The sequence below is a fragment of the Xenopus laevis genome, chromosome 1L (assembly GCF_017654675.1).
Source record: "Xenopus laevis strain J_2021 chromosome 1L, Xenopus_laevis_v10.1, whole genome shotgun sequence".
Classification (NCBI taxonomy): Eukaryota; Metazoa; Chordata; class Amphibia; order Anura; family Pipidae; genus Xenopus; species Xenopus laevis.
Genome location: NC_054371.1, coordinates 92,394,381 through 92,412,645, shown reverse-complemented (window position 1 = coordinate 92,412,645; position 18,265 = coordinate 92,394,381). Strand labels below are relative to the sequence as shown.

General features: G+C 37.8%; 1 protein-coding gene across 10 annotated transcripts in view; it reads right to left on the bottom strand.

Annotated features, from left to right (window-relative positions):
• The window catches only part of LOC108711543 (WD repeat and FYVE domain-containing protein 3), a 244,162-nt gene that overhangs the window by 145,947 nt on the left and 79,950 nt on the right, over nucleotides 1-18,265 (bottom strand). For all 10 annotated transcript variants that reach the window (XM_041591303.1, XM_041591310.1, XM_041591320.1 and 7 more), the window contains 4 exons: nucleotides 16,921-17,388; nucleotides 15,552-15,653; nucleotides 11,061-11,254; nucleotides 8,217-8,674 (listed from right to left, as the gene is read on the bottom strand). In XM_041591303.1, coding sequence (XP_041447237.1) covers nucleotides 8,217-8,674; nucleotides 11,061-11,254; nucleotides 15,552-15,653; nucleotides 16,921-17,388 — 1,222 coding nt within the window. The remainder of the gene's footprint in view (nucleotides 1-8,216; nucleotides 8,675-11,060; nucleotides 11,255-15,551; nucleotides 15,654-16,920; nucleotides 17,389-18,265) is intronic.

The following is an 18,265-nucleotide window of genomic DNA, read 5'->3' as shown; positions in this document are numbered from 1 at the left end:
CACAGAAAAGCAGAGAAGAGATGCATGACAAACATATGCTAAAATACTGGGAGGCTTCTAAAGAATAACAGTTCTTAAAGGGATACTGTCGTGGAAAAACATGTTTTTTACAAAATGTATCAGTTAATAGTGCTACTACAGCAGAATCCTGCATTGAAATCTGTTTTTCAAAACAAGAAATTGATTTTTTATATCTAATTTTAAAATTTGCTATGGGGCTAGACATTTTGACATTTCCCAGCTGCCCTCAGGTCAAGTGACTTGTGCTCTGATAAACTTCAGTCACACTTTACTGCTGCACTGCAAGTTGGAGTGATGTCGTCATTACCCCTCCCTCCTACAAGCTGCTGTAATGTAAATAGAGCCTTGTCTGCTGAGCCTGTCAATTGAACAATAGGCAGGAATCAAGATAAGCTCCCACTGACACCACTTCAGAAGGACTGAAATAAGATAGTCCTGTGATCACTGCCCCCACTTACGTTTAAAAAAATAAATATATATATATATATATATATATATATATATATACACACATACATACACACACAATTCATTTTGGACACTGGAAAAAATATTTTATATAGATAGTTTATTATATTTGTTTACACAAAAATGAATGGCAGAAACACAGGAGTACACTCCCAGGACTGATGACAGGGAATAAAAAAAAAAGGATAAAATAAGGAGGACATACTTGAAAACCAGGAAAATTTAAGAGGAAGTCTAGGAAGGGTTAAAAAAGCTCATGAAAAGGAGGCAGTAAGTAGTTAATGTAAAAAGAAGTATTGCAGGCAGGAAAGGAGCAAGGTCTGTGTGAGGTGGATAGCAGAGGGAACTCACAGCTCCTTTACCTCATCTAGTAACCAGTAAAACAAACTAGGAAGGCAGCAAGGAGAGAAAGCTCCCCCCTCCAAAGGAAAGCAGAGAACAAACTTACAGAACGGCAGGAGCTTTGATAGTGTCTGTGGGAGGAGGGGCTGCTAGTGCAGCTGTAGAGCAGAATGTAGGAAAGTGAAAGTAATTGCTTCCCTGCAAACCATGTGACCTATCTCCTCCAAACATCACACGAATGGGCAGAGAGGGGAGGGGCAGTGTACAGCTAGATTCTCATGTCGTAGTGCGACCTGGCTTTTCATTACAGAGTGGCTGCCTCCAAGCACACAGGTAATGCTGTGCCTGCTGTTAGAGCAGCACAGGATGAATGTGTAATGAGCAGAAATGGAAGCCCCCATGACAAAATACAAACTAAAATAACTTATGCATGGATTTGTGGATTAACATTTTATTTGCCAGACAGTGTTTATGGATGTGTGTTTTTTATAAAAATGCAAAAAAAAATTTTTTTAAAAAATGACGACAGATTCCCTTTAAAGATGCAATGTAAGTCTGTTACTAAAACCAATTAGACTCATTAGTTGTAATATTGGTGTGTAGGCAGCCATCTGAGATCATTTTGCCTGGTCAAGTTTTTTCAGAAAGTGCCAGCATTTAAGGAACTGCTTTCTGGCAGGCTGTTGTTTCTTATACTCAATGTAACTGGGACCTGGATTTTACTTATGAGTGCTGTTTAGATTAGATCTACCAGGCAGCTGTTATCTTGTGTCAGGGAGCTGCTATGTGGTTACCTTCCCATTGTTCTGTTGTTAGGCTGTGCAGCAGTAAAGAGTGTCTAAAGTTTATCCAGCACAAGTCCAATGATTGGGGGCAGCTGGGGAAACTGACAATATGTCTGGCCATTTGTCAGATTTCAAAATTAAATATAAAAAAAAAATCTTTTTGCTCTTTTGAGTAATGGATTTCAGTGCAGAATTCTACTGGAGCAGCACTATTAACTGATGAGTTATGGAAAAAAAATCCCACAACAGTATCCCTTTAAAAAAAAACAGCAAATATTAGCAGCAGCCTTTAACACCATTGTCATTTTTGTTGTCTGTTATAAGACAAGATACTGATAAAATGATAAGAATATAAGAATATACATAAGCATTATAAAAGAAATGGTATCAAGGTTATGGTATCAAATTTGTTTGTAAAATTTAGAAATTTTCAGGAATATAAATGAAAATGGGTAAATGTAGTATAAAACAAAGATTCATAATTCCCTTCAATTTGAAGAATATCAGCCAGTATTTCTGTCCTGCAGTTAGTTAATTATAATCAATAGATTACTCTTTCTTGCAGTGGGGAATATTTACAAATTCCTGCAAATACACTTGATGTCAGAAATTCCTTTAACTGGTCACCTGCTTGCAACCTCAGAAACACAACTGCTATTCCATACCACCCAACTGTCCCGTTTTTAGAGGGACAGTCCCTCTTTTGACAGCTCAACCCACAGTCCCTTGTTTGTACTGGAAAGTCCCGTTTTGTTCTGCGCTGAACAGCCAGAAATAAAGTTTCTAACTTAATTGAAGTATTGCAGGCAGGAAAGGAGCAAGGTCTGTGTGAGGTGGATAGCAGAGGGAACTCACAGCTCCTTTACCTCATCTAGTAACCAGTAAAACAAACTAGGAAGGCAGCAAGGAGAGAAAGCTCCCCCCTCCAAAGGAAAGCAGAGAACAAACTTACAGAACGGCAGGAGCTTTGATAGTGTCTGTGGGAGGAGGGGCTGCTAGTGCAGCTGTAGAGCAGAATGTAGGAAAGTGAAAGTAATTGCTTCCCTGCAAACCATGTGACCTCTCTCCTCCAAACATCACACGAATGGGCAGAGAGGGGAGGGGCAGTGTACAGCTAGATTCTCATGTCGTAGTGCGACCTGGCTTTTCATTACAGAGTGGCTGCCTCCAAGCACACAGGTAATGCTGTGCCTGCTGTTAGAGCAGCACAGGATGAATGTGTAATGAGCAGAAATGGAAGCCCCCATGACAAAATACAAACTAAAATAACTTATGCATGGATTTGTGGATTAACATTTTATTTGCCAGACAGTGTTTATGGATGTGTGTTTTTTATAAAAATGCAAAAAAAAATTTTTTTAAAAAATGACGACAGATTCCCTTTAAAGATGCAATGTAAGTCTGTTACTAAAACCAATTAGACTCATTAGTTGTAATATTGGTGTGTAGGCAGCCATCTGAGATCATTTTGCCTGGTCAAGTTTTTTCAGAAAGTGCCAGCATTTAAGGAACTGCTTTCTGGCAGGCTGTTGTTTCTTATACTCAATGTAACTGGGACCTGGATTTTACTTATGAGTGCTGTTTAGATTAGATCTACCAGGCAGCTGTTATCTTGTGTCAGGGAGCTGCTATGTGGTTACCTTCCCATTGTTCTGTTGTTAGGCTGTGCAGCAGTAAAGAGTGTCTAAAGTTTATCCAGCACAAGTCCAATGATTGGGGGCAGCTGGGGAAACTGACAATATGTCTGGCCATTTGTCAGATTTCAAAATTAAATATAAAAAAAAATCTTTTTGCTCTTTTGAGTAATGGATTTCAGTGCAGAATTCTACTGGAGCAGCACTATTAACTGATGAGTTATGGAAAAAAAATCCCACAACAGTATCCCTTTAAAAAAAAAACAGCAAATATTAGCAGCAGCCTTTAACACCATTGTCATTTTTGTTGTCTGTTATAAGACAAGATACTGATAAAATGATAAGAATATAAGAATATACATAAGCATTATAAAAGAAATGGTATCAAGGTTATGGTATCAAATTTGTTTGTAAAATTTAGAAATTTTCAGGAATATAAATGAAAATGGGTAAATGTAGTATAAAACAAAGATTCATAATTCCCTTCAATTTGAAGAATATCAGCCAGTATTTCTGTCCTGCAGTTAGTTAATTATAATCAATAGATTACTCTTTCTTGCAGTGGGGAATATTTACAAATTCCTGCAAATACACTTGATGTCATAAATTCCTTTAACTGGTCACCTGCTTGCAACCTCAGAAACACAACTGCTATTCCATACCACCCAACTGTCCCGTTTTTAGAGGGACAGTCCCTCTTTTGACAGCTCAACCCACAGTCCCTTGTTTGTACTGGAAAGTCCCGTTTTGTTCTGCGCTGAACAGCCAGAAATAAAGTTTCTAACTTAATTGGCTTTTGACAGAGAGCCCTGGAGCAGCCACAGCTGCAGATAATATACTTTGTACAAATTTTCAATTCACCTTCATTATCAAAACTGTAATTGAAAAAAATATGTTCAAACTATCATAACCTGCCAAATTTTGTAAAATGAACATGATAATTAGGGGGTGTGGCCCTCACCTTAGGGGAGGGTGTTGTAAGTAATGTATCAGTGTTTGCAGATTACACAAAATTATCCAGCCCAATTAATTACATCCAGGATGTGGCATCCTTGCAACATGATCTTGACAAACTGGCAATCTGGGCAGCTAAGTGGCAAATGAGATTCAATGTTGATAAATGTAAGGTCATGCACCTTAAAAAGTATCCAAGCCACTTATACCCTTAATGGGACTGCACTAGGCAAATCCATTATGGAAAAGGATCTTGGAGTCCTTGTAGATGATAAACTTGGCTGTAGCAAGCAATGCCAGTCGGCAGCATCAAGGGCAAATAAGGTCTTGAGCTGTATTAAAAGGGGCATAGAGTCAAGGGAGGAGGGGGTCATTCTTCCACTGTATAGAGCACTTGTAAGGCCCCATCTAGAATATGCCGTACAGTTTTGGTCTCCATCACTCAAACAGGACATTATTGTATTAGAGAGGGTACAGAGAAGGGCAACTAAGCTGGTAAAAGGTATTGAAAATCTTAGCTATGAGGAAAGACTGGCCAAATTGGGGATGTTCACACTGGAGAAGAGGCGCTTAAGGGGTGATATGATGACTATGTATAAATATATAAGGGGATCATATAATAATGTCTCTAATGCTTTATTTACCAGTAGGTCTTTCCAGCTGACACGAGGTCACCCATTCCGATTAGAAGAAAAGAGGTTCCGCCTAAATATTCGGAAGGGGCTTTTTACAGTGAGAGCTGTGAAGATGTGGAATTCTCTCCCTGAATCAGTTGTACAGGCTGATAAATTAGATAGCTTTAAGAAGGGGTTGGGTAGCTTTTTAGCAAGTGAGGGAATACAGGATTATGGGAAATAGCTCATAGTCCAAGTTGATCCAGGGACTAGTCCTCTAAGGCAAATTGGAGAGGCTTCGGATGGGTTTTTTGCCTTCCTCTGGATCAAATGGCAGATGGGTAGTTAATAAAATAAAAAAAAGTTGAACTCGATGGACGTGTCTTTTTTCAACCTTACTATGTATAAGACTGTTATTACAATTACAATTTTAACTGTGCATTGCAAATTTTAATTACGCATTGCTCACTTTTAAAGCATGCATAAGATATATTCACATTGCGATTATTCTTTCTATTACTTTGGTGATGAAAAATATTTGCTAAACAGATTTTGCAAACTACAAATTTATGGTCATGATTGGCTCCCTAAATCCAGAAAAGGTGCTAGGCTCCCTGGTCACGGCTCTGCTTCTGCCTGTAGCAGCCGCCTTTGGCCTCGAGAGGAGCCCTCAGCTACTCAGATGCTGCCAGGTCTTAATAAGAGAGGAGCCAAGCAAGAGTTCTGGACGGGCAAAGGCTTTATCAAGGATTTAGGACAGAAGGCAACACCAACTTCACAAGGATCAAAACGGGATAGCGTGGTCAGGCAGGCCGGGTCGATACAGGCAGAGTTCAAGCACGGTCAGAGAGGCAATGGATATCAGCAGAGTTCAGAACAGTCAGACAGGCAAGGGTGAGGATTGGCAGAGTTCAGAGTAGTCTGGCAGGCAAAGGTAAAATACCCGAATCAATATACAGAATCGCACCCAGGAACTAATCAAATTAGACTTAACAATGGGCAATCACTTCTAGCCCAAAGCCCCTTTAAATATTCAAAATTTGCGCCAAACGTGATGACACTCGCAATGCGTAAAACCCGGAGGTGCACGCCACGCGCACCATAGAGAAACCGGCAAATGGGGAGAAGGAACCACTCAGCGGGTGTCCCCGCCAGAAGCACGGCGGGCGTCCCGGCCGGCCACTAGACCACCAGGGTGAGCGTGTTACATTTATATTCGCTGAACTAGCATCAGCAATATATTTGTGTACAAATGGTCATGCACAGTGGTCACGCTCACGCAAACATCCACCTCATTTACGAGCCATTTGCGCAAAGTTATAAATGACCCCCACTGACTTTTATTACATTTCTCCACTAGGCTTCTAAAACTGAAAAGATTTTAGATTCTTCTTTCTTTAATAAAAGATACATAAAACATAACTTTTCACTCTAAATGTTAAAATAACATATATTTAGAAATACTCTCTGAAAATACTAGACTTATTTAGGTCACAAACAACCAGCATTATTTGTCAACTGCTGCAATCTATAAAGGCCTTTCAAAAAAGGGCCAAAAACGCTGGAATATAGCCCCCAGCTCAAAAGGGGTCAACTGCTACAATCTATAAAGGCCTGTCAAAAAAGAGCCAAAAACGCTGGAATACACAAACAACCAGCAGCAGGGTCGGACTGGGCCAGTGGGACACCGGGTAAACAATCGGTGGGCCCCGCCAGCCCAGATTCACACCCTGCGACTCTTTGATTCTTCCTCCAGTTGCTGGTCCAAAGTACCTGCAACCAAGTAATTTTCCAAAGTACCTGCTCCCGAAAGCTGCATATTTAGGATTTCAAGGTCAAAAACAGAAGACTTACCAAAGGAAATCTTATATTTTTAGACAAATCCAAAATGGGTAAATATAAGTCTTTCAAACTACCAAACTGCAATGCTATCTTCAAAAAAAAAAAGTTTTAAATAAAGTTAAAATTTACCTCAAGGCTTACAGTTTATCTCCCATATGTTATTAGGTATGCACATAAAACATTCACAATATGAATTTTAGGGGTATAATTAACAGTTTGATGCCCAATGTGCATATGTTTACCAAAGAGTATGGAATGTAAAGACCCCACAATATACCTTGGGCTTACTAATTTGCTAAATTTTATAAATGAAAATAATGCGTACACTTTTTCATGGTTAACATTTAAATGCTGAAAATAAGAATCCTGTATGAATTTGATATATCGTAAAAGCCCACTGAAAAAATATACATTGTGGAATGCCCACAATTTAAATCATTATACGTGTCTTTCTTCCCCGAACTACCAAAAGTTCCTACTGTTAGCATTGTTTCAAATCTTGACTTTTACAGCACATATTATTTATGTACAAACATTTAACATCCCAAATATGAACACCAGGGGTCTACTGAAGAGTTGATGTCCAATATGCATAGACATTGGATATTAATGAATTAGAGTGAGTGCAAAGAAGGGTAACAAATCTGGTATGGAAAGCCTCAGTTATGATGAAAGACTGGCAGTTAGGGTTATGTTTACGCTCAGTTTACACTAGGTAAGAGCATATGATATACATATAAAATTATCTGAAGCTTTATTTACTAATAGGTCCTTCCAAATGACACAAGGGAATACATTCAGATTAGAAAAGAGGGTTCCATACTAATATTTAGAAAGAGTTTTTACAGCAGGAACTGTGAAGTTGCAGAACTCTCACTGAATCAGCTGGCAGAGGTTAGATGCCTTTTTAGCACCAAAAAAAATCCAGAAAATGGTGTGAAGGAATTTCTCCCCTCTTAAACACACTGGACAGGCTCCAGATGGGTTTTTCTGTACTTCTGGATCAACTAGCAGTTAAGCATTAAGCATTATCTATCAATGCATCTCTAACATATTACAGCAGGTAAATGTTTTACAAATTGCAGACAAAAGCACATAAAAATAAATATAGATAGAGTAGGCTGTCTAGTAAAAAGGGAAACAATGCCTAGGAAATAGTGCACAGTATACCACTGTTAAATGTCATCCTAGTCACTAGAACCAATGATTATGGGCTACGCGATAGGGGCTATTTATCTGGTGTACTGTAGATCTGAATGCAACAATCGATTCCAGCCTCAGGGGTATGAGTATCTGTTGCCAGTGTAGGTTTCATATTTATTTACGGCACTTCCTTTCATTTTATTTTTTTTAATTGGATTGAAATAATGTCTATTTACTAGATGCTATGACAATAAATGTCGGACAGATAAAGCATCATGTAAATATCATTCTAATTTTTGTCTCTACCAATTCCTCTATTATTTCCAGTAACATTGCTTTATATTCAACTGGTAACCCAAAATACTACAATGACTTCTTTTTCCACTCTTACATTAAAAAATAACAAAACTTACCTGTCAAATGAATCAGTAGCTACTTTATAGAGATAAACAAACAGTTTGCTGCAGTGCTTTAACATTGGGCATAAAAAATCCATCTGTGCGATATCATCCTCTAAAAGACTGTGAAATGGTTGATTGTTGGAGGGTAAAATATTAGAAGGTCTGATTTTTCTTGATTCAAAGAAACAGCCTAGCAGCCTAATGGCATCAGCTAGTTTTTCATACTGAATTTCAGTCTTGAAGAAGTTAGAGTTTGCAGGTTCATATCGCATGGCTGCAGTAAGGGTACAAAAAACTGTATGCAGTAGCTCAAATACTTGGTTGTCGTTCACCTTCTCCCAGCCATTCCTTGGCGGACAACCAAGGGCCTTCTCCATTGCAACCAGAAGTGATGTGACGTACACGAACCCCCCAACTTTCCTGAAAACTGTTCGTGTTCGATGACTTTCTCTTAACACTATGAGGAGAGCCTGCAAATTACACCAAACCATATAAATGCAACAAAGCAAGCAAAAAAACTGTTCAAGACATTTCTTACTGATGTCTAAACTATTACAAACAAAATATATTAATAGTAAAAAGACGCGGGTTGAGAGTGTTGTTCTATTAAATAATGGTACCGGTATGGTTGTAACAGATACAGAAAAGCAAATGTGCTAAATCAGTTCTTTTCTTCAGTGTATACAATAGAGGAGTGTGAGTTCCCAAGCTCACTTCATAGCTGCACTGATGGCTCAGCTCAATCTAGTCAGTGGCTGACTCAGGATATGATCCATAAAGCTTTAATAAAAATTAATGTAAACAAGGCTCCAGGGCCTGATGGCATACACCGCCGGGTTCTAAGAGAGCTTAGTTCAGTTTTAGACTGGCCCCTATTCCGGATTTTCTCAGATTCATCTGGTATGGTAACTATGGATTGGAGAAAAGCTAATGTCATTTGAATATTTAAAAAGGGATTATGATCTCAGCCTGGCAATTATAGGCCTGTAAATTTGACATCTGTTGAGGGCAAATTATTTGAAGGCTTGTTAAGGGATCACATTCAAAATGTTGTCCTAGTGAATGACATACTGAGCAGCAATCAGCATGGCTTTATGAAGGATAGGTCATGTCAGACTAATTTGATTGCTTTTTATGCAGAGGTACTGTAAGTAAGATGCTGGACAGTGGGGGGCAGTAGATGTGATCTATTTGGATTTTGCCAAAGCGTTTGATACCGTGCCCCACAAACAACTGCTTTCTAAACTAAGGTATGTTGGCCTTAATGAAGTCGTTTGCACATGGATAGGAAACTGGCTACATGATCGGGTACAGAGGGTGGTTGTTAATGGTACATTCTCTACTTGGAGTAAGGTTCTTAGTGGGGTCCCTCAGGGCTCGGTATTGGGTCCACTTTTATTTAACTTGTTTATTAATGACTTAGGGGAGGGTATTGTAAGTAATGTATCAGTGTTTGCAGATGACACAAAACTATCCAGCCCAATTAATTCCATCCAGGATGTGGCATCCTTGCAACAGGATCTTGACAAACTGGCAATCTGGGCAGCTAAGTGGCAAATGAGATTCAATGTTGATAAAAGTAAAGTCATGCACCTGGGATGTAAAAATATCTAAGCCACTTATACCCATAATGGTACTGCACTAGGCAAATCCATTATGGAAAAGGACCTTGGAGTCCTTGTAGATGATAATCTTGGCTGTAGCAAGCAAGAAGCATCAAGGGCAAATAAGGCATTGAGCTGTATTAAAAGGGGCATTTATTCACGGCAGGAAGCGGTCATTCTTCCACTTTATAGAGCACTGTTAAGGCCACATCTAGAATATGCTGTACAGTTCTAGTCTCCATCTCTCAAACAGGACATTATTGTATTAGAGAAGGTCCAGAGAAGTTCAACTAAGCTGGTAAAATGCATGGAAAATCTTAGCTATGAAGAAAAACTGGCCAAATTGGCGATGTTCACACTGGAGAATAGGCGTTTAAGGGGTCATATGATAACTATGTATAAATATATAAGGGGATCATATATTAATCTCTCTAATGCTTTATATACCAGTAGGTCTTCCCAGATGACACAAGTTCACCCATTCCGATTAGAAGAAAAGAGTTTCTGCCTAAATATTTGGAAGGGCTTTTTACAGTGAGAGCTGTGAAGATGTGTAATTCTCTCCCTGAATCAGTGGTACAGGCTGATTCATTAGGTAGCTTTAAGAAGGGGTTGGATGGCTTTTTAGCAAGTGAGGGAATACAGGGTTATGGAAGATAGCTCATAGTACAAGTTGATCCAGGGACTAGTTTGATTGCCATTTTGGAGTCAGGAAGGAAATTTTTTCCCCTCTGAGGCAAATTGGAGAGGCATCAGATGGGGTTTTTTTTTTTTCAAAAGGTTGAACTTGATGGACGTGTGTCTTATTTCAACCTAACTTACTATGTGTATCTATATATGCAAATCTTGTGCACAACGACAAAAATACTGCAATGCCTGTGTGCTGGACAGAAGTTTGTGATAATACCATCAAAAAGGAAGCCGCACTCTCAGGACTTAGTAAAGAACAAGTAGTGTTTTAGTCAACACTGCTTGTTCTTTACCAAGGGGGGAGGGGGAGAGAGTGTGTGTGTGTGTGTTTCAAAGTGTGGAAACTAAGCCTGAATAGCATAAGCATTCAAGAAGAATGTAAAAGGGGCATAGACATTTGCTCTCCAAGATACACCTAAAAACCCAGTATGAATGACAGTTAGGATGACATTGCAGCTTTTGCATTTGTAAGACCCAGAAACATATACTTTAAGTTGCTTCAAATTATAAATGCAAAATATACCCTAAAAACCCCGTAATACTATAAAATACAGCAGCTTACCCGCAATATGTCAGTCTTCAGCTGCAGTTCTGTGGGAGGAGCTGAGTGCATTAGTCCAAGGAGGGTACCCATGTCGTCATCCCCACTTGGAGACAACATGAGCTGCTGGATTACCATGAGTGCATATTCACGGCACTGTGGATATTTCACTATGTTGTGCACACACCGGGCGCCTCCAAATTCCCTAAAAACCCCTGTTGACAGATTAGACAATATATGTAAAATGCAGCAAAAATAGAAAAGGAAACCATGAACTAGGAAGCATAACTCACAAATGAGGTCCAACACTGAGCCCACCACTTTATTTCAAATATGTTTAATAGGTAGCATAACTACTCAAACTTTTACCAATAAAAGTAAGTTTGCAACTTAGTGCAGAGGAATCCAGCAGACATTTTCTAGTGCTGCAAATGAAATCAAGTGGCTAAACCATTTGGTTTTTCCTAGTTAACGGTTGAATTCTCCTTTAACCAGTTTATCCTTCAATGTATATAACAGAGGAATCACACCTTGTGAACAAGGCAATAGAACCTGATGGACGACATCCTCGGGAATTTAGACAACTTAGTTTAATTTTAGCCAGCCCTCTTTTTCTGGTTTATGGATCAGAGGAAAGCTGATGTAATTCCAATATTTAAAAAAGGATTTTGATTTTGCAATGATATCCCCTTACGTTTGACATCTTTTGTGGGAAATTATTTGAAGGCTTGTTAAGAAATCACATTCAAGATTATGCTCTGGACAATGGTATTATAAACCATGACTTTATGAAGGATAGGTCATGACAAAAAAAATTGATTGCTGTATATGATGAAGAAATCGATGAATAGACAGCACCGCACATGAGATTTATTCTTAAAAGGTCTTTATTCCAAAAGGGCTTAGTTAAGGACACTAAGCCCTTTTGGAATAAAGGCCTTTTAAAGGAGAAGGAAAGGTTAAAATTAAGTAAACCTTATCAGAAAGGTCCATCTAAATATACCAGTAAACCCCCAAAGTAATGCTGCTCTGACTTCCCTGTCAAAAGAAACACTGCATTTCGTTCCTTCTATTGTGTACACATGGGCTTCTGTATCAGACTTCCTGCCTTCAGCTTAAACCTCATTGCCCTGGGCAAGAGCATGCTCAGTTTGTTCCTCTTCCCCTGCCCCCTCCCTTCTCTGCTGTAATCTGAGCCCAGAGCAGGGAGAGACTCAGGCAGGAAGTGATGTCACACCACGTTAATACTGCAGCTCCTATCCTAAACAAACAGAGAGTTTCTAGAGCTTTTTACTCAGGTATGGTAAAACATTCTACAGAATAAATATAGCATTCTAGCTTGCACTATTGCAGCTAATCTATTGGCAATAAAATGCCTCCGTAGCTTTCCTTCTCCTTTAAGAATAAATCTCATGTGCGGTGCTGTCTATTCATCTATTTCGTCTACAGAATAGGTGGAAGTGGCCATTTAAGACTTGCACCCTCATCTAATATACCCTAAGGGTGAGTGCTGACTTCTAATCTTGTATATGATGAAGTACATAAGAAGTTTGACAGTGGGGTTGCAGTAGAGCTATTTGAATTTTGCATAACATATATGTCTATGAAGATTCTCACTTATCAAGGTCAAAATATACCATATCTAGTAGAATTAACCTAGACAAAGGCAACTGTCATGTAGGGAGTGGGAATTGTTGTGAATCCATCAGGGGTCACTATGATCAGTATTTTTTGTTTGATTCCCATCACCCGCTGGAACATAAACTGGGGGTTATAAGAACTTTACACCACCGGGCTGAAACTCTGGCAATTAGTGCATAAGTAAAAGAGAAAGAATCTGAAACATTGTGAATCCAAATCAGCCATCTCAGGCCTGCTGAGATTGTATATAAGTCAATAGGAGGGGTCCCTATCCTATTTGGAAGTGTCTGTAGTCTGCGCTGGATTAGCCTGAAAATCCGTCTGTTTCGGGGGAAAATACGAAAAAATTCGAACTTTTCAAGAAAAAGCCCCCCACAAAAAGATCCAAGATAAACCTCTGAAAGAAAACATACAATTCAGGTTTCCACTCGATTTTATAATGTTTTCCCCACAATCCATTTAAATCATGCTTTTTAAATAATAAATAAAGTCAAATTGTGGATTCTAATTTGGTCTGACTTTTTTATTTTAAAAAATCAGATAAATTCAGATTTTTATAAATAACGCCCTAAAATGTCCAGTTGCCTTTGACTTAATACTATTAGAAGCAATTTATATTGTGCCACATAAATGACTGTCAGTATTAGTAATGTTGTTAGCCAGTAGGAAACTGGCTACAGGATTGTGAACAGAGGGTGGTTGTCAATGATACATTCTCTGCTTGAAACAGAGTTCTTAGTGCAATTTCACAGTGTTTGGCATTGGGTCCAATTTTGTTGAAAATGCTCAATAATGACTTAGGGCAGGGAACTGTAAGTAATACATCACTGTTTGCAAATGACACTATGCACCCTAATTAATTCCATCCAGAATGTGGCATTCTTGCATTGGTTCTTGATAAACTGATAACCTGTATAGAAGATGAGATTTTTATAAATGTACAGTAAAGTGCTTAATGTTTTAATGCCTTAGGTGGTTATTTATCAAAGGTCAAATGTTAGAGTTTTTATACCTCAAATGAACTCACAACTCAAATGGTTTCTCATTAAAGAAAAAAACAGATTCTGCAAGTTTAAGCAGCAAAACCCAAAAACTCTAATTGATCGAGTTTTCGCCAAAAATAAAAACTTGAATAGCTCAAATTGATCAAGTTTTCAAACTCATCATGCATCTTCACATGGTTCAAGGGACTCCTATATGACCCCGGTTTTTTTTCACCAAAAAAAAAGGGTTCTGCAAATGTGTCTGTTTTAAAATTAAATTATCAAACACAAGAACTGTTACTATACATGAAAAAATTAATACTGAATAATGATGGTAACATGTTTTCATCTGCAAAATAAAAACTTCTGCTTATATAAATACACAGGATTACGTTTGTGTTAACAGAATTCGTGGTGCCACTAATCCAGTCATAAAATTTATAACAGGGATTTGGTGGAAATCCACACACACTGTTCAAAAGTAAAAAAATGAAAACCTGTTAAAAGGTGATTTAAATCATTATTCACAGGCTAATAGAAATTAGAAAAATAATTCCAAGCATGACGCTGCAGAAGCTTAAAATTTGATGCACTGTTCTAACAGGACCTCCAGAGAGTGTCCATATTATTATTAGTGATGGGCGAATTTATTCGTCAGGCGCGAATTTGCGAAACTGCAGTGAAAATTTGCCGGCAGCCAAGAAAATGGATGCTGGCGTCCGTTTTTTTTTTTTTTTGGATGCTGGCACATTTTCAGCGGCGAATGAGCGCCGGCGTCCAAAAACGGACGCCAGCGTCATAAATGAGATGCCTGCTGCATTTCACAAATTTTTCTTCATTTCGCGAATTTCGCAGGAAATTCCCTTTTTTGGCGAAACGGGACAAATTCGCCCATCACTGATTATTATCACATATTTATAAATCACCAACATATTCTGCAATGCTGTTGTATAAAGGGTGTACACATTTACATACACAAATACAAATAATAGAAAAGGTAAAAGGGTCCTGATTGAAATATTAACCATAATATAAAGCAATAACACTAGTTTAAAAAGGCCGTTGCGATTTCACATTCTACAACACTGCTATATGTATAAATACCATATACCATATACAGTGCAGAAGATTTCTTATTATAAACAAAGATCTACACTTTGACACTTCTACATGGAATTAAAATAGACTCAATCCTTTAGAGAAGCCTTAAGGCAAAGGCACATGGAATGTTGGTTCCACTACTCTCAGCCTTCATTTTTCTTATAAGTAGAAAGAAGTAGATCTGCTCTCTTCGGCATTTCTGTGTGTCTGCACTGAAAAGCATAGCTCCTGCCTGAGTGCAGGTAAACGGAGCAGAGATTGCCCCCCACCCAAAAAATGAAAGCAAGTATTTTCAGGCCAATCTCCGCTCCGTGCTCCTGCAATGAGATGGAAGCTATACTTTTCAGGGCACATACACGGAGCTCTGCTTCTCTCCGTCTGCAGAAAAAAATACAGGCTGAGAGCAGCAGTGCCAATATTCTGTATGTTCTTGCCCTTATAAACAAAACCAGTTATTTGAAGCTTACCTACCAATATCACCTTCCACTGTGATTTTCAATGTACATGATCCTGGACATAAGCAATAGTCATGGAGCCTCAAGGAGAATATGATATGGCTAAACATAGCTCAGCGGTACTGGGACCAGAGTAACCTTTCGAAAGTCTGGATGATGTTGTTTGGAAGGGGGCAGCAGGGCTCTTTAATATTATATAATATGAAAACTATTATCTGCACCAGACCCCTGTAAATGATATGAAATATATATATATATATATATATATATATATATATATATATATATATATATATATATATATATATATATATATATATGTGAATTCTCACCTGCATTTGTATTTGACCCATGAAGAAGAACCGTTAAAGTCTCCATAACGACCAGGGCAAGTTGCCTTTGCTCCTCTGTTGACTGGTTTGCAGTTGTGCAACCTACGATGAAAAAACCTTTTTATGTATCAATGTTTCATGTGTGTACCGAAGGCAACTAAATACAGGATTTTGCCCTATTCTTAAAAGACATCAATAACATCAAAAAATAAGTGTTTTAAAGTAATAAAAATGTTTTTATTACGTATGTTATTATTGCACTGGTAAAACTGCTGATTTTGCTTCAGAAACACTAGTATTGCTTCAGAAACACTAGTATTGCTTATATAATAAGCTGCTGTGTAGCAATGGGGCAGCCATTCAAAGGAGAAAAGGCTCAGGTTACACAGCAGATATTAGATATGCTCTGAAGAACATTATGGTGGTATCTGTTATCTACTATTTAACGTGTGCCATATAGCATTTTTTCAATTTCCATTATTGCTACACAGCATCTTGCTTTTATTGGACCTTGGAGTTCTTGTAGAGAATAAGCTTGCCTGTAGCAGGCAATGCCAGTCAGCAGCATCAAGGACAAATAAGTTCATGGGCTGTATTAAAAGGGTCATAGATTCACGGGAGGAGGGGGTCATTCGTCCACTGTATACAGCACTGGTTAAATCAGGTCTATTTATTTTTGAGTGCAACAAATTATTCTGCCTAAAAAGAATTTGAGAAGTCTTAGAAATAAATGCTATACTAGACTTCTGTTATCTATTGTTAATCTTACTTCAGCTAATGCTCATATATACATACATACATAAATACATACAGTGCAGATAAATTAACAATACATGGTTTGGCACTTTCCTGCTAAATATATATTTGCAAAACATTTGGTCATGTTCACAGAGAATTCTTTAAGCAACCTTTTAACAATGAAGTCACATAGACCAAGAGCTTATGAGTACTACAAAAACTTGTTGACTAACCTGTCAGCCTAAAATATATATATTTTTAATATTTTGTAATGAACAAAGTGTCAATCTCTTATAGTGTTATTGCAGTTAGCCTGTCACATTATAATGCCACTATTTTGATGATGCAAACTTTTGCCTGCATTTCAAGGACGCAATATATCAAGATATAGAGTTTTGTTGATACAAGAACATTCACAGAATGCATCACAAGAATAACATTTATGTTCTAATGTACAGTAAGTAAAATTCAATGGACAGCCAACCCTTGTGCCTGTAAATGATTGATGTGTCAAACCCCCTCAACTCCATTTCACAGAAAACCATGTGAAATTAAATTCATGCCACAAGGCCTAAATCACTGTAAGCCTTTTTAACACATACCCAAAGGGGGAAAAAAAGTTATTCCATACCTTGTTCAATATATGCTTGAGCAGGATCTTTCAATACAGCAGCATACTTGTGCAAAAGAGTAACCATAACCTCCAAGAGTCCGACTTCCTTAAATACATCTTTAAAAATATGGTGATGACGTATGAATTTTAATAACGTTTTAGTGGCAAAAATGCTGCAGGAAAAAGAGGCGTTGGACTTCAGGAGGATGCTCACACTAATCAGTTCTTTGCATGGTATATAGTTTAAACTGAAGACAACAAGCTCAAGCATCTCAAAATATTTGACTTGAACATCGGGCAGCTTGGTAATCTTTTCTGCAAACTGGGACAATGTGTGTTGCGACTCCAAAATAAAGTAGTTTGCATTGTCCGACATGTAAATATTCATGATGGCATCAAGAATCATATGAGCAAGGTAGCTGGTTTTTGCCTTTAAAAATGCATTTTGAAGGACAGAGAATGATTGTATGTTCCTCACACTGAGACCTGCAAAATAAAAAAATAAAAAAATGAAACAAAATAGTTACCAATTATTATTAGCCCATCATAAAAGAAGATTTGCATGTATACATATCTACTTTTTAAACTGATGGCAAACCGGGAGATTAGTTGCCATTGATAAATCTCCTCCTCAGAGGCTGACCAATCTCTTGCAAATGCTCTACAACCGGCAATAATGTTTTATTGGAAAAATCTTTAGCAATTTACATTACTTAAAATTTAATTTTCATATAAAATGTTCCAATGCCTATAAATGACTATGAAGATTTTCATTCATCCAGGACATTGTATATCTAGTATAGGTAAATCTAAAACAACTGGACTTACTCAGCAAGTCCAGTTGTTTTAGAATGTCTATAAATGTTTGCACTTATATCCTTCAATAATGGGTTATACCAAGTTACAAATGTAATTGAATAGCACATAAAGCATTACATGTCTGAAAGAAATATCTCTTTAAAGTGAGTTTTCACACAAACATTATAAACACCTAGCAATTGCCCATCATGAAAAACAGGGGTTAACTATTCTTGGTAGTGATGTCGTTTAGAACCCTATAATCTATACAGGGCTGGAGACTTTATTTTTTTTAATACATAGAATAATACCACATTGTCTGAGATGAATGGTCAAATGAACCAAAGTTGGAGAATTTCTTGAATGTACTGTATTATCGATTGGTTTTCAGAAAGAAACAAGGGGTAGGTTTACGCCCATAGGGAAATAACAGGGGTTATGAGGCAGAAGAATCTCAGCAGACTTTTTATTGAAAACATCGGCTGTCTTATAGGCATGAGGCAAGGCCTTGTAAATCGTGAAACTTTGAATTTCAGATAGAAAGGTTATTATATTATTATATATA